The sequence below is a fragment of the Ambystoma mexicanum genome, chromosome 2p (genome assembly GCF_040938575.1).
Source record: "Ambystoma mexicanum isolate Mex_15411 chromosome 2p, UKY_AmexF1_1, whole genome shotgun sequence".
Lineage (NCBI taxonomy): Eukaryota > Metazoa > Chordata > Amphibia > Caudata > Ambystomatidae > Ambystoma > Ambystoma mexicanum.
In genome coordinates this window covers 1,288,780,264-1,288,795,853 of record NC_090923.1, presented here as the reverse complement: position 1 = coordinate 1,288,795,853, position 15,590 = coordinate 1,288,780,264, and the positions used below count along the sequence as shown (strand labels likewise).

At 44.4% G+C, this 15,590-nt stretch overlaps 1 protein-coding gene across 6 annotated transcripts in view; it reads right to left on the bottom strand.

Annotated features, from left to right (window-relative positions):
• The window catches only part of EEF2K (eukaryotic elongation factor 2 kinase), a 347,873-nt gene that overhangs the window by 191,210 nt on the left and 141,073 nt on the right, over positions 1-15,590 (bottom strand). For all 6 annotated transcript variants that reach the window (XM_069645609.1, XM_069645607.1, XM_069645606.1 and 3 more), the window contains one exon: positions 7,405-7,576. In XM_069645609.1, the coding sequence (XP_069501710.1) occupies positions 7,405-7,576 (172 nt within the window). The remainder of the gene's footprint in view (positions 1-7,404; positions 7,577-15,590) is intronic.

The window sequence follows — 15,590 nt, the reverse complement described above, 5'->3', positions numbered from 1 at the left end:
CTTTGTAATTAAACAGAAGATAAAACGTTGGGATACAAATACTGACTTCGGCTAAAACTATCCAACACCTATTTCTTCCCATGGTTAAGCCTAGACCATACATCCCAAAATGTTCATTGAGAAAATACAGGGACTTATATTTAAAATTTCGTCTGAATGCTTTCCCTACTTTGCAAGTAATAGGGATAAAAATGTCCCTGCCAAAGGAATTGCGGGGATGTCATGCTTGTGGTTGGCCTCAAAGGAATCCCTGTCCCATCTTGTTTTGGACTGCCCATTTTTTATGAACTAGAGAATGCGACTTTTGGGTGGGTTTATTCATTCGCCCTCTCGGGTCCTTACACAATGTCTTTGGGTTAGGTTAATGACAACGCCCAACCAGGCAATGATAATAGCCCTGGCGAAATTGCTTGAGGAGGCATTTGAGGATTTGAAAATAGAATGTTACGGGGGAGATTGCCTGGAAAGCTATCTGGGATTAAGTGATTCCTTTTTCCATGCTGAGTTGGGGATGTAATCGATTGGACATTTTCGTAGGGAATTCTTTGTATATTACAGGGGTAGAATGAACTCCAAAAGAAACGTGAACAAGAAATGTGGTCTAAAAAGGAACCTTTCCGCTTTGTTTTCCTGACAATGATGTCTCTGAATATTGTGTTAAATACTGTTTTCTTTGTTTTCTTTTTACTTTATTTTATTTTGCCATGACGTAAAATTTTATTGTAAAACGAAAAACACGTAAAAACAATAATAATAACAATAATACTTGTAGCTGTATTTGCCTTATCTTGAATGGAAGACTACAAGTCCCAGAATGCAAAGCAGTATGAATCTAAAACATGGCATTTGGATTTAATAAATGTTCTCACAAGACTGAAAGAGCGTAATTCACAGCAGAGTTTTATAATGGCAAAACTCCATTGGAAAACACTCTGTAAATCAAGGCCAAAGACTCCTAACAAAACCTGGTTGTCGTCATTGTTTGACAAAGACATGTTATGTTATGTTAAATCACTTCTAAAGCGCGACATTCACAGACTAGGGAATCTTGGCGCTGTACAGACTAGTTGCACGAGGAAAGGAAAGAACAAGAAGAAGCATTTTAAGGACATGCCAAAATGCCAGATGATCGTGCAACATGCAGAGGGATAGCGGAAAGGTGTTCCAGCAGTGAGCAGCGGCCACAAACAAGGAGCGGCCACCAACATGGGGGCGCTTAAAATGAGGAACTTAGATAAGACACGCCGAAGAGGAGCAGAGGCAGCACAAGGGGACTAAGGGGCAAAATCTGACACGTAGGTACTCAGGCCCAGACTGGTAGAAGGCCCGGTTAACAACTATCTGCTCAGGGGCATTCTACCTTTCCTCACCTTCCCTCAGAAGCTCAACGTATCCAGAGCCCTGGTTCTCTCTCTAGGCTTGACTACTAAAACAGCCTCTTCCTCAACCTGCCTCTTTCCTCCCTTCACCCCCTACAACTAATCCAGAATAGGACCGCAAGACTTATCCTTGGCCTCAAGCCCAGGCACCGCATCTCTCAAGCCCTAAAATCTCTGCACTTGCTCCCGGTGACCACAAGGATCAAATTCAAGACCCTGTGCATCATCCACAAGGCTGGCTGGGGCATGGGACCGCTTTACATCCAGCTTTCCCTCCCTAAATACCTCCTGGCTAGAGTCCTCCGGTCTTCTGGCTCCAACCTTCTGCAGGTCAAACATTTCCCCAAGCAGAGAGTGGGAGGTAGATCCTTTTCCTTGGCTGGCTCCTCCCTATGGAACACCCTGTCCCAGACTTGAGCCGGATCTTCTTAAGTTCTGGAATCTTCTCAAGACTTTCCTTTTCTCCTCTTCCTTCCCTCTCCCCCTCCCTTTCTAACTCTCAATCTGCCGTTGCAATTGGGGCTTGGTCTCTTCAGAGTCCTACAGGGGCCAGACCACCCCTACCAATTCCCCCAGCATCCTTTGCCAGCACTTGCCCTCAGACTCCCTTCCTCAGACTAGCCCAAGTTGGTCCTCCCTGTCCGCCGCAATCACCCCTTCCTCTGGCACTTGCGGCCAGGGCCGGCCCAGCATTTGCCTGCCCTTGGGGTATCCAACTCCTGCATTTCTACCTCTACCCCCTCCCTTTGCACTTACCACCTTGTCAATCACTTGTACGGTAGGATTGTCACTAGGCCAATATAACCCTTTTTGTTGTTCTACTTTTTTTATTCCCATCTTCCCCTATCCACCTTCTTGTCTTGTGGCACCTGGAAACACCTGTGTATAGGTGCCATACAATTGTCCAATAAATAGATCAAATAAATAAATGCACAGGGCCTTGAAATCAACCCGCTTGGCCACCGGAAGTGAGTGAAGCAAGGTAAGGAGACCGGAGGCTGACGAAAGTTGTGGGGTGCCCAGGGCTACCCTGGCTGCAGCAGTCTGCACAATCTGCTGTCGTTGGGGGAGGTAAACTGGCTGAGCCAGGTAAAGTGTGTTACAATAATGAAGAGATCCAGTTAACGGCAGACACAACCAAAGGACGAAGGTGGGGAGACAGATAAGGGAGAACATTCAGAAGGGTACCCAGTTTGAAGTGGACATCCCAACAGACCGTACTCACCTGGGGCTCCATGGACAGTGAGGCGGACAGCTTAACCCCCAGGTCCTTATTGACCCGGCTGGGAGTAGGAAGGAGGCCAAATTCAGATGGCCAGAAGTCAGTAGACCAAAGTGAGCCACCAGTGACCAGCGCAATCAGAAGAGCCTCCATTTTATCATTGTTGCGACAGAGCGTGTTGTCAGACATCCAGGTGTGGATGGCCACCAGGCAAGCGCGGCAGATGGCGATAGTGGAGGGGAGAGAGAGGTTGAGGCGCTCCAAGATCTGAGTGTCATCTGCATAGGAATAGCACCGAAACCCAAAAGAGTGAATACGTTTAGCTAAAGGTTGAATATACACATTGAAAAGAAGAGGGTAGAGAGCAGACCCCTGAGGAACACCTCAAGTGATAGGTACAGCAGAAGACATAAATGGAGAAAGGAAAAGGGACTGTGAGTGGTCAGAGAGAAAGGAACAAAACCGGTTGAGGACTGGCAACCGGAAAAGCCCCGGGCCCAGACGGACTGAGCGCAGAACTGTACAAAGAGTATTCCACAATACTCTCCCCAATACTAACTGGGAAGAAGCCATGAGAACCGGTTCACTACCGGACACAATGGCGGACGCTATCATCACAGTGTTGTTAAAACCTAGGCGTCCCCCCCATGAACTGTCCTCCTATCGGCCCCTCTCGTTGATCAACACAGATGCTAAGATCTATGCAAAGGTGCTCGCCACCAGACTACTACCCAAAATGACCACCCCAACACATCCTGACCAATGCAGATTTATTCCAACTAGATTCACGGCCCTAAACCTGCGTAGACTATTTGGAATCATGGCACAGATTAAACCAGAGGCACAGGCGGTGGCTATATCACTAGACGCTGAGAAAGCATTCGACTCAGTCTCATGGTCATACCTGTACGAAGTCTTAAATAATTTCGGATTTGGCCCATACCTAGTACAATGTGTCCGACTGCTTTATACTTCCCCCAAAGCCAGGGTCCTTACGAACCGCACTCTGTCCAACCACTTCAGACTACACCGAGGAACCAGGCAAGGATGCCCCTTCTCATCCATCCTTTTTTCCCTCACGATAGAACCAGTGGCGGCAGCAATCAGGCTAGAACAAGCGCAGAGCGGCATAAGGATGGCTGGTATTTTCCAATCCATATCGTTATATGCAGACGATACACTGTTGTATATTTGCGAGCCAGAGAAAACTCTCGCCCCCACACTAACAGTGATAGAAGAATTCACTACACACTCAAGCTACAAAATAAACACAGCAAAATCCGAGATTTTTCAATTGACATCAGCCACCACCTGCCCTACGCATACACACAGTCTTAAATGATCCCCTAACTATATCAGATACCTGGGAATTCTCGTCTCTATACGTGTTTAGCAATGTTCCAATATGGCCAGGCAGACCCTTCTTTGATAAATTGCGATCCATGGCAACAACATTCATATGGAACGGTGGCACTAACAGAATGAAATGGGAGAAACTGATAGAACCCTATGAAATAGGGGGCATTGCTGCACCCGATTTCAAGCTGTACTACCTAGTGGCACAAGCACAATACGCTAAATACTGGCAGGATCCGACAGATAGAACGCCTCATGTCCCCATCGAGTGACATTCGGTTCGTCCAACTGACCTACGCTCCATAATATTCACGAAAACCCACAGGGATGAATGTAAATTCGACCTGGCAGCATCCACGATAGCTGCCTGGCCGCAATCGTTAAGACTACAAATATATACAACCTATGATTCGCAGGCCCCACTATGGAATTTCGCAGGCATCAAATCCACATACAACACCAGCATACATAAAACTTGGATCCCGGAATATGAGATTAAAATGAGAAACATGTTCCCAAATGGGAGATTCGTGACACCAGAAGACTTTGCAGACACAGTGGGGAGTAACCAATTGGTCACTCTACAATACCACCGCATGAAAGCAGCATTCAAGAAGCGATGGCCAACATACCCAGAAGAACCACCTGAACATGCATGTTTCCAATCACTTTACTCGCAAACTGGTACAGGGGTATCCAAATTATACAACATAATCCAAACTCACTCAAAATGAATAATGCCAAAGCCGCATGGGAGAAGGATTTGGGCATAATCATAGAAGAGGGGAAATGGGCAAGATACTTCCTTCTGTCTAAAAAAGTCTCACTGAACACCGGCCTGAGACTGATACAATTTAAAATACTGAATAGACTCCACTACACCCCAGTTAGGATGGCGAAATTCTACAACACGATATCCGGACATTGCCCGAAATGTGGTAGCCCCTGCACGGATTAGTTCCATATGTATTGGACATGTCCCCTGATAGCTGTGTTCTGGCGAGAAGTTGCGAACATACTAGAGGATATGACACAGAGCCCTGCGCAGACCAACCCCCAAAAATACCTGTTCGGGGACATAGGGAAAATCCCAGAGAAAAATAGAAGATTGTTCAATGTCGCATGCGTAGTAACTAAGAAATGTATTCTCCAAACATGGAAGAGTAATCACCCCCCACGCACAGAACACTTCCTTAAAGGCTTAACATATGTGAATGAATGCGAAGAAACGTATATAGGCATGACGCCTACAGCGAGTAGACCGAAAGATATTTGGTCCCTGTTCAGAACATACCTGCGTAGACCCCTACCCGACGCAGAGAACTCTAATAGTGAATAGACTCTAACGGCGACTTGATAACCCGCTACTCTGATGTCACTGAAAATACTGGAACTGTGCAAATATACATGATTGTTGCGTAGATGAACGAGATGAGGGGGTTATGCGTTACTATCCTGTGTATCTTGAAATGAGTTGAAATGTGGAACAGCTGTGATGTGATATGCAAATCAAAAATAAAAAGTAAAAAAAATAAAAAATAACGAAAACATTTCAAATTTATTTTTGTTTTTCAATTTGGGGGTTACCCCACCAAATCCTCTGTTTCCCTAGCATTATTACCACATCCCAAACCCCCTCCCCACCCTTTTGTATCCCTTACAGCACCCCCATACATACTTTAATCAAATAATTCAAAATGTTTTAGTTATTTAGGGTTCGTTATTTAAGTTATTTGTTACTGTGAATTCGTTAGCATCACTGTATACTGATGAAATGGTGAGATTCCAACATTGTGACGGTAAGGATGATGTGCCGTGTGGCTAAAAAGGCGAGGAGATCATTCACCTTCACCCCTAGAGAGGCTCCAAAGGTAAGGAGGTGATGGGATTAGGGGTTGAATGTCTCAGTAAGAGTGGGTATTCAGCATAGATAGCACAGTTAGCGTGCCGTGGGCATCTCCTTGGAACCTGATCTGAACTGTGTACACAGGCCTACATTCTGCCTTTGAAGTCTGAGTGGTCTTTAAAGTACATCACCATGTCCATGTATTCCAGTCTACATTCAGTGCCTGCCTCAAAGACCAGTAGCATCGTTTGCATATGTAAAATGCACTATCCACAAGAATGCCAGGTTCTCGAGCTGGAATAATATGCCCTTGTAAGCTCCCCGTCTGACATGTGCATTACCTTTACAGTGCATTTGCCCATTCAAGTATTAAAAAGTGCTAAGAGCGAGTATGCCCCGTCCTTTCTGCATAGGAATGCATAATGGCTCAACACTGGCGGGTTAAACGGGTATATATCTACCCATGCACACGATTACACTGATTCTGTGAAGGGAAACGTCAGGCTGACAATGTTAGATTGTCTAAGCAGAGCAGCCCTCCATTGCTGTTATTTTCACAGGTGTATTTTCCAAGATGGCACGCACAGGAAGGGCATGCCGACATTGACCACTGTGTCTGAACAACTGCACAAGCAAAGCAGGCCGGCGGCAAACGGAAATCAAAGCGAAGTGGCTCAAAAAACCGACAACAACCAGCTGGCGCCAATACACAAAGAGCAGATTAAAATAAAGAGAACTACTTCACAGTGCATATGCTGGTTGACAGAGTAAGGAAACAGTGCAATGCGGTGCGCAAATAATAGACGCACACAATACAATGGAAACTGCCAGGAAGCAAGAGGATTATATTTACAGTGTAACTGTTATTAATTGGATGCCCTTTGACAGGATTTGATGTCCTTGTGTCAATATTGTTACTGATAAACAGTTTAAGACAACAACAGAATAAGCATGTTATTCAGGAGGGGTTTGGGGCGGGGCATTAAACATGAGCACAGCCCTGATAACTTGAGGGCACACTCGTGTGTAGAAATACATTCATGAGCGCTGAATACAGTCAGACGTCTTCCTGGTGAACTTGTTGCTGTACGCTTCCATTATGTGCCTTTCAGTGACCCCATCACCAGCTTCCCTTCCTTCCTTTGCTAATACCCAAATCACCTGGATACGACAGACGCTGGCGCACGTAGTTGAACACCCTGCACTCACAGCCGCCACACACCCTCTGTCCTATGTTCAAAGGCGTGAGGTGCCGACAGCTAGTACCAAGCATCCTGACCGCTATTAACAAACTCCTTTTCATTCATTTGCTTGCAAATTGTTGAAAATAAAGTTACTTAGTATTCCTTTTCTTGGCCATTCCCTCTGAGAGATTTGGCATTGTGTAAATGCATATTAACATAACATTACACACCGGGCACATCGTATTGGGATAAGCTTCTATTTCCTAAACAGTGTCCCAGCATTAGTACAAACACAGCTACAATGCAAATGGCTGTTATTTTTAACAGCCATTCGTTAACAGGAGAATGCAATAAATAAATAAATAAATAAATAAATAAATAAAATGGGAGAGGCATCCTTCTTAAGTGGCCACTTACCTGTTTGGGCGGCTTGTGCCTGTTGTACTCTTCGCCCCACAGCTTTGCTTCCATTTGTAGCCGGACATCCTCAAAGTAGACATCCCGGTTCACTGTCTCTATGTAGCGCTTGGCTACATAGTTTGAGGCCCCTTTCCACACGTGACTGTGGGAGAAGTTGGAGAGCTTTTTCCTGATATGTGAAAAAGAACAGCATGTGAAGGACCTTTAAAAGTGATTTTATTTTAGGCCTTTAATATTTTGGAAACATTTGCATATGTGTTGCCTAGAAGCAGCACAATCCACAGCCAGGTGTTAGCCTCAGTGCAAGTAGATTACCCTCCTCTTTGCAAAGATACCACAGAGTGACACAATCACTGGTTCATCAAGGTTCTATGACAGGCCTGCAGTGAAGTTCTGCAGTGCGATTGGGCAGAGGAGCACTGACACAGTTTTGAAGCAGTACATCATAGTCATGATTAAGAATGAGTGGATTACTCAACTGCTGTGCTTAATTTTGCACTATCAGCACGAAATCCCGTAATTAAGAAAGTGAGCGCATAACACCAATGTGTAGACCACACCAGGAGCCAAAGCAGAAGTGACATCAAACTGCGAGGCTCTATCTTGTCCATGTACTTCGCCTCGTGTGCCTTTCCTGAGTGACGCGCTGTTTAATCCCGAACCCACCACTACCCGTATCAAAGTTATTTGCTCAAAGGGATGGAGTTTTCTGAGTGGAATGTTGCATTATTTTAAAGGATGCTTTTATGACTAAGAAGATCTGTCACGAACCCGGAAAAACTTTACGTAGTCAATATATGCCAAACATTACAGTCACATGGCTGCCACACCAGGGTTCCCCTCCCACTCTGAACAACAATGCGAAGAACCTGGGAATTCTGTGTGATTCAACAATCTCATTTGCCTCCCAGATAAATTCCCTTATCAAAACGGCTCACCTGCAATTTCATGTGCTGAACAAAATACTTCCCTTTCCGGTAAGAAACCATCACGTGCAACTTAGCCAATCAGTGGTAATAAGCAAGCTGGACCTGCCCAAATATCAGTTAAACTAGGTACACCGGATCATAAAGACAGCAGCCAAACCCATCTTTGGCTGAAGAAATGAAACCATGTACCTACCATCAGCTCTCAATTCACTATGCTAGCTTTCCTTCAACCCAGGAATTCGTCTAAAAGTCTTGAGCCTGATCCAGAAGCCCTGCTCGTGCACGGCCCTTGTTTAATTAAGAAATTGCATCCCACATTCGCAAGCCCCTGTGCCAACTCAGAACTGTTTCTGCATGGAGATTACACGTGGAACGATCCAAAAAGTGTACTGCAGTGCATAGATTCTCTGTAGTCCAACGTCCTTCTCTCTGGAATTACATTCCAATAGCTTGCTAAAAGAAACAAAATGCAATGAAATCCAGGACCCTAGAGTACAAAGACATCCTCACGACTATGCGTCACAAAAAAAACAGGAAGCTGTGGCAGAGGCAGCTTTTGCTGCCAGGGGGGATGGGTGGCTCCTGAGAGGGCACTGGAAAATCTAATTGATTCAAGGTTAGTTGTGGCTTGTGCATATTGTTAGTGGGATCGCGTTATAATTTCCCCCAAATTAGAGCAAGCAATCGCATATATCAAGTAAGTCCTAACTAATGTAAGGGAGATTGGAGGGTTCAACCCAGAGAATGTTCTTTTCAGAGTGGGTGGAAATTGTGCATTTGACAGCACTATTGTTTGTTTTTTGGGGAAAAATGGGGTACATGGGCATACAATTTGCAATAGGGTCTGTAGGGTGACATGAACAAACCCAAGAGATGCCAGGACACAAAGCGTGCACAAGAACATTTGACAAACTATTCATGACACCTGTAGCCACAATACATATCATCCCAGCCACTTTAAAACACTCATGATGGAGCTCTCAAAATGTGCACAAGCATCGTCATACTCCCATGGTCCTGTGCTCACGATATACTCCAGCACTGTCACTGTAAAACTCTTGAGGCAGCACAAGCTCAAAATGTGCCAACAGGCCACTCACTATAAAACACATTTATGCTGGCGCTGCGGCACCATGCAACCACTAAACAATCACATATTTATGCTTTTATACACACACCACACTTCGGAACCTTATAGATTTAGATGGTAGGCTACTTATCTCGATGCAGACCTACCGACTACAGATTTTGGTGATGTAGCCTACTATTTATTGCCTGTGGCTGTCAATGCAGCAGCTAAGAAAAGCTATACTCCCAGCAAGAATGGCAGTGCCCTTAGCCAAGCCACGGTAATACATACTTACTAATGTTCGGTGACCAGAAAGAGGTAAGATTTGTCAAGTTTAAATAATTGTAATTAGCATAATGACACAGAAGAAAAGGAAATCACGTGACCATTGACCTGGCAGCACCATCACATTCTACCATTAACAGAATGAAAATTATACAAAAACAAGACATGTATGAGTATCTCCTTAAGGGCATTAGGCTTGTTGCAGTAGATGCTTTTCATGAGGGTTTTGGCCAAAAAGAGTTGAAAAGACCTACCCAAACAAAAGTCCTAAAGAAGGTACTACCAAATGTTCGATAACTATACTGTGAACAGGGATTGCGGGGGTGTCCCCCGCAGCTGTCACACAGTCCCAAAAAAAAAGGCTTTGGGGGTGTCCACCTCAGCTGGCCCTGCAGTCCCCCTCAAAAAAAGAAAAAGAAAATAAAAGGCTGCAGGCGTGCACCCCGCAGCCCCCCACCCCCCGCGCTCACTATAGTGAGCGGAGGTTGCGAGGGACACCCCTGCAGCTGACCCGACAAAAACAAAAAAAGGAAAGGACCTTGCGGCACCAGTTCCCGATCACGGAAGTGAAAGTGAACAGGCCTTGCAGGGACAGAGCGAGACGGAATGCAAGGTAAATAGGGTGTCCGGTGGCGTTGCGGGTAGGAGTATGTTGGGGGTGTGGGTAGGGGTTTGGGTAAGTCAGTAATGTTCAGGGGAGAAAAGACAGAAGATTATTTTGAAGAAATTATCTTTAGTCTTTTCTCTCTCGAACATTTCCGCTTTGGGCATTCACCCCTAATCTTTTTGAGAACCTGCCAATGTTCTGCACACCATGCACAACAGCAAGTTGCATGCCTATGTTACAAAAAGATTACAAGCACGTGACCTTGTCACGGAAGCTTTTCTGCTGTGTGTCACTCAGTACCACAAAAAGCAGTGCAGTTTGCAGAGCTCTAAACTCGTTCCATCTTAGGTGGCAAGCAAGCAAGCAAGCAGTCCTGGCTTTTCAACTCATATCATGATGCATTGTGCAGCACACACACAAATTATGCCAGTCATGTCACTGTAAAACACATGCCGGTTGCCAGTGTGGCATACACATAACAGACAGGGGAATGTCCATGACATGTCCATCAAACTCGAAGACTTGCAGAAAATGATTTGACAGCTCTGTGTCTGCATATTTATATGAAATAATAGTGCAAATGGGATAGTAGTGTTAAGTGAGAAAACGGGAACAGTACTTTGCATTTAGCAATGACTTTGAATGAATATTACTGTTTTGCGCAGAAGAGAAAGCTAAATATGTGCGTTCATCCCATGGAGTTATATTCACTTATGTGTAGAGCTCTGGAGATCTTTGTGTACGTTTTCTCTCTCTCTCGCTCCCTCTGTTTCGCTCTCTCTCTCTCTCTAACCTTCTGTATCTTAGATCCTCCTCCGTCCTATTCTATATCATTCCCTGCTTACTAGCCTTTTTTCTTCTTTCTCTCTCTCATGCAGCTGCTCTTTTATCTTACTTCCATCTTTCTGTGTTTTATATCTACTCTGTGTCCTGAATCCCTCTCTCAGTTCTGTTCCCTTTTGATCCTCTATGCTCTCTCTCCTTCTGTCTCCTCCCTGTCATTTGCACTCTCCCTCTTCTCTCCAACACCTGTTCCATCTCCTTCCAATTCTCTTTCACTGCCTTCCGTTCTGTCTCATCTTTCTTTGTGCACTCGATCTCTTTTATCTCCCACCCATTCTATTTTGCGCTGTGCCTCTCATGCCCCTTCTCGATATCCCGCCCTTTCTCTCTGTTGCTTTGTTTCAACTCTTCTTGCTCTTCCTCCATTTGCCTCTCCCCTGTTATCTGGCAGCAGGTCAACCGTAGTCTCAAGCAAAATGAAATGGCAAGACACTGCTTGTACCACCTTGTGAATATAAAATAAGCCAGTGCTTCAATACACAGCATAAACCAGGAGTAACGTGCAACTGAATGGCAGGGAACCACGACATGAATCTCAGAAATGATCATTTCTTATTCTCTGGAATGTCTCCATATGTGTGCCCGCCTTGCCAGGAAAGGGCATTCTCTTTACAATTCTGTTTCATAATCTGCTGAGGCCTGTACTCGAGGCCGAGCCTGGAGGGCTCCTCTTTGCGGCTGGACTTTCATGCACATCATTTCATAATGATAATGGAATTAACTTAATATTTGTACCCGACTCTTTTCTTAAAGCTTTTGCTGATCCCAGTTAAGCTCAAGGTTTGCCACCGTCTATCTGCAGCTGCCTTGCCTGCGCTCTCACTGGCAAATCTCAACTAGTGCACAGGTACACATGTGGCACAAAGTGCCAGTCGATTTGCACACCTCTTGGCCCAATTGAGAACGCTTAAAGTTACACTTACGGGTTACGAGATGTCAATGAAGGATGGTAACTAGGTACTAATTGAAAATCAATGAAGAAAGGCACTAATCCTTATGACCATGATTACCCATTGAGGCAAAACGAGTGGAGCTGGGCCTAACATCTTTGCCCACTAGTATATGCATAGAAAGGGGCCTAAGGTTCATCAAAGCTATGATGCAGCCATCATGCCTGCTATTAATTCAAAATAAATATAGTTCTAATATGGCAAAGCACCTAATAGACAGTTTCAATGAGGTCACTCGGCGACTTCCAGAAAAAGAAAGATTTCTTTAGTCTTTTACGTACAAAAAAGAAAAAGTATTATTTCTTAGGTATTGATAAATTCAATGTGATTGTGCTTAATGGAAATCCAGGGTAGATTATTCATTAATCATAATCACTCCTGTTGTGGTACTAGTCACAATCCCTGAAGTATGTACAATTGTTCTCAAATCCTATATTCTCCTCTTAAGGTTACATCTACCCGCGTTTCACCACCCTCCGGTGGATATTCAGGAGGATTTGTGTAATATTTCTCTTATGTTCTTCTCTGATCTGTCAATAAAAACGAACTGAAAAAAGAAAAAGAATGAAGTCACCCCTTAAATAGAATTAATAATTGCTTCTAATTTTCTATCAAAACTTTCAATGTTCAGTTGCACTGAAACTCATCCAGCTTTATCCAAGACCTTGTGTGTTGATGTGTACAGTAAACTCTTTATATCCCGATGATATTTCCCAAAATCCTTCAAAAACACAAAGAAATGTATAGATGGCGTGTAATGGATGTGTCCTCAGTAATTCCGTGTGCTCCGAGTAAAGGACTCTTACTTTTATTCTAAAATTGGTATCTTGCCTTTGATTGAGGTTGTCTGGACATGATATTCCAGGGGTTACCGGCACATTGTTTATCTGTATCACTTTTGAACAGACACAAAAGTTGTAGTTACAGGCAAGCGACTAGACAGCTTAAAAATATATAATGCTTGCCTTGAGATACAGTAGATGCCTGCATATGTTATAATAAAAAATGGCTGCTATTAAGTTTGCTGGGGTCTATCATGGAAAGCAATAGCAAGAGGACATCACAGAGCTATAAAGAAATAAACAAAACAAATGTTCACGCAATAGGATGCAAGTCTTGTTGGGGTGCGTGGTTGTGCTCAGCTAAGGCACAAGTTCATTTCAAGAGCTAAAGAGTGGGACTGGGTGTGTAAGCACGATCATATGTCTCGACTGAAGAGTTTAAGTACCTTTGTGAAGTTGAACTACACATGTATCAGATGGCAGGGCTACATACTGCAATTTCCCTCCTCTGTACACAGTGGTACGCTGCTGCTCATGACACTGTACCGGCTCCCTACACTAGGTGTCATTAACTGACTTTTCACAAGCTCCACCTAGGGAAAAGAGTGCATTCCAAAGAACTCCTAAGCACGGAACAATTCTGCTTGCAATATTTGGATTGTTCCAAATTGTCATTATCAATTGCTCTGGTCAGAATGTGGTTAATCATGTGTAAAGCGTTGGAAAACATCAGTGTACAAATTCACTACCAGGGATATTTACACATACGTTTATGGAAGAATGATAATCACACTTTGACATTTGTTAGTGCAACACTAGGTATGTTTATGTAATATGATGCCTGACACAGGATGCTCTGGCGGTGTCTAAATTTTCAATAAAAAGTGGTAATTGCTTACGAGTATGAAGTATTAATTGTTGTGTGTTATAGTTTTTGTACAAACTGTTTAATGATATTTTGCATGATTAATCAAAAAGGCACTCACCCACTTCCCCTTACATGCATACACGCCCTGTCTCAAACGCGGTGCTTTGTGCTCTCAGGCTCACTTGGACACACAGCAGCCACACACACATGTATCCACACACACATACAACTCTGGCTTCTCACAGCAGCTAGTGGGATGCATCCAAAGTGTGCTCATTGTCGGCCTTTGAGCTAGAGATAACTGAGACACGTGCGATTTGCCACCATGGCAGATGCTTTCCGTGGAGTCCAGTTGGAATTGAGTGAACTGAGCATAGCTCTCAACTCACAAGGTTTTGGCGTATGTCCCGCTTTGAAATCAGGTGACTCACCCGCCAAGCTTCCTACAGGCCCATACACTTCAATGGGGTGTCACCCTCTTCCGCCCCCCAAAACAAGTGTTTTCACCAGCCCTGGCGACACAAAAAGTTGACAGCTATGACTGGGGAGAGTTCCAAATAAGGCTTTGTGAAAACGCATCCTTAGTCCCAAACGTTTTTCCAAAAAATAGTTTTCACTAACATCATTTTCTATAGGTAGCTAAAGATTCTTTTCTAAATCACCCTTTCCAGACGCCTATTCTGTCAGACCCCGCTCCGTTCTCTCCAGAGAAAACACAGGGCAAGATGAGCGCTCTGCCTCACATGTCTGACCATTGTTTTTGGCACATCTTCATCAAGCAATACTGTGAGGTTAAGACACCACAATGTTTTCACTTCTCCATTCCAAACAACGCCATATGACACAGTGACCACATAGCAAGGTTCAAGTTCACATTGGGATCTTTGAAGTGTTTTTCTGCAATAAAGACACACAAGATACCATTCAATGAACACACTTGCATATGCGAGGTTCATGGAGAAAAAGCATTGTGTCTGTCGTTTGACAACGCTAGTGACAAGTGGACGAATTGTCCAAAATAAATGCTCTGGAATTAGTTTGCTTTAGGGACATGTGTAGAAGAGCATTATTTTGCGCAGGCAGAGGGCTATATGCCCCATTAGCACCCGAGGCGGGGGCGCAACCAATCAGGTTCTGCAGATCACGTGTTGAAATCTCGGATCTCAGCCTGCGTGCCACAGAACCCGCAGGCTGCCTCCCCCGCTGCATACCATCATCTTCCCGCCCAACCTCCCATTTCTTTTTCTGTTTCATTTCCCAAACCCTCTCCACTCCCCACTTAACTTATTGTTGCGGTGGTGGTTGGTGCTACCGCTGCAGCAGCTTCCAGCCTCTCTTTTCCAGCACTACAGAGCCCTCCTTTTACAACCGTGGCAGCCATTTTGGATCAGTATTTTCATTCACTGAACGGGACGTACCGTTCACTGAATGAAAATACTTTTTTAGCACTCCGGGTTGCCGCCTTGGTAACCCGGGGTTCTAATGGTGTTAACTCGCTTGAGCTGTTAACTTGGGCTGCCAGGCTGTTACCGCTTGTTCCAGCCCTTGGAACAGGGTGTTAACGCCACACTGTAAGGCCAAGGTTGATATTAATATGTCCTCCAAGCCTTCTATATAGTCAACAAACAGTAATCTTCACCCAATTAAAAAAAAAAGAAGCATTTATCTACAATATCACTCTGACCTGGTTTTCGTCATTCTAATCTAACATATTCCAAAAATAGGGGTCTGCATCCTTTGGACTTCTAGATGATTTGAGCTTCAACTCCCATCAGTCCAAGCTACCATCGTCAATGGAGAGGAACGAGGGGAGTTGTAGTCCAAAACATCTTGAAAGCCACATGTTAAAG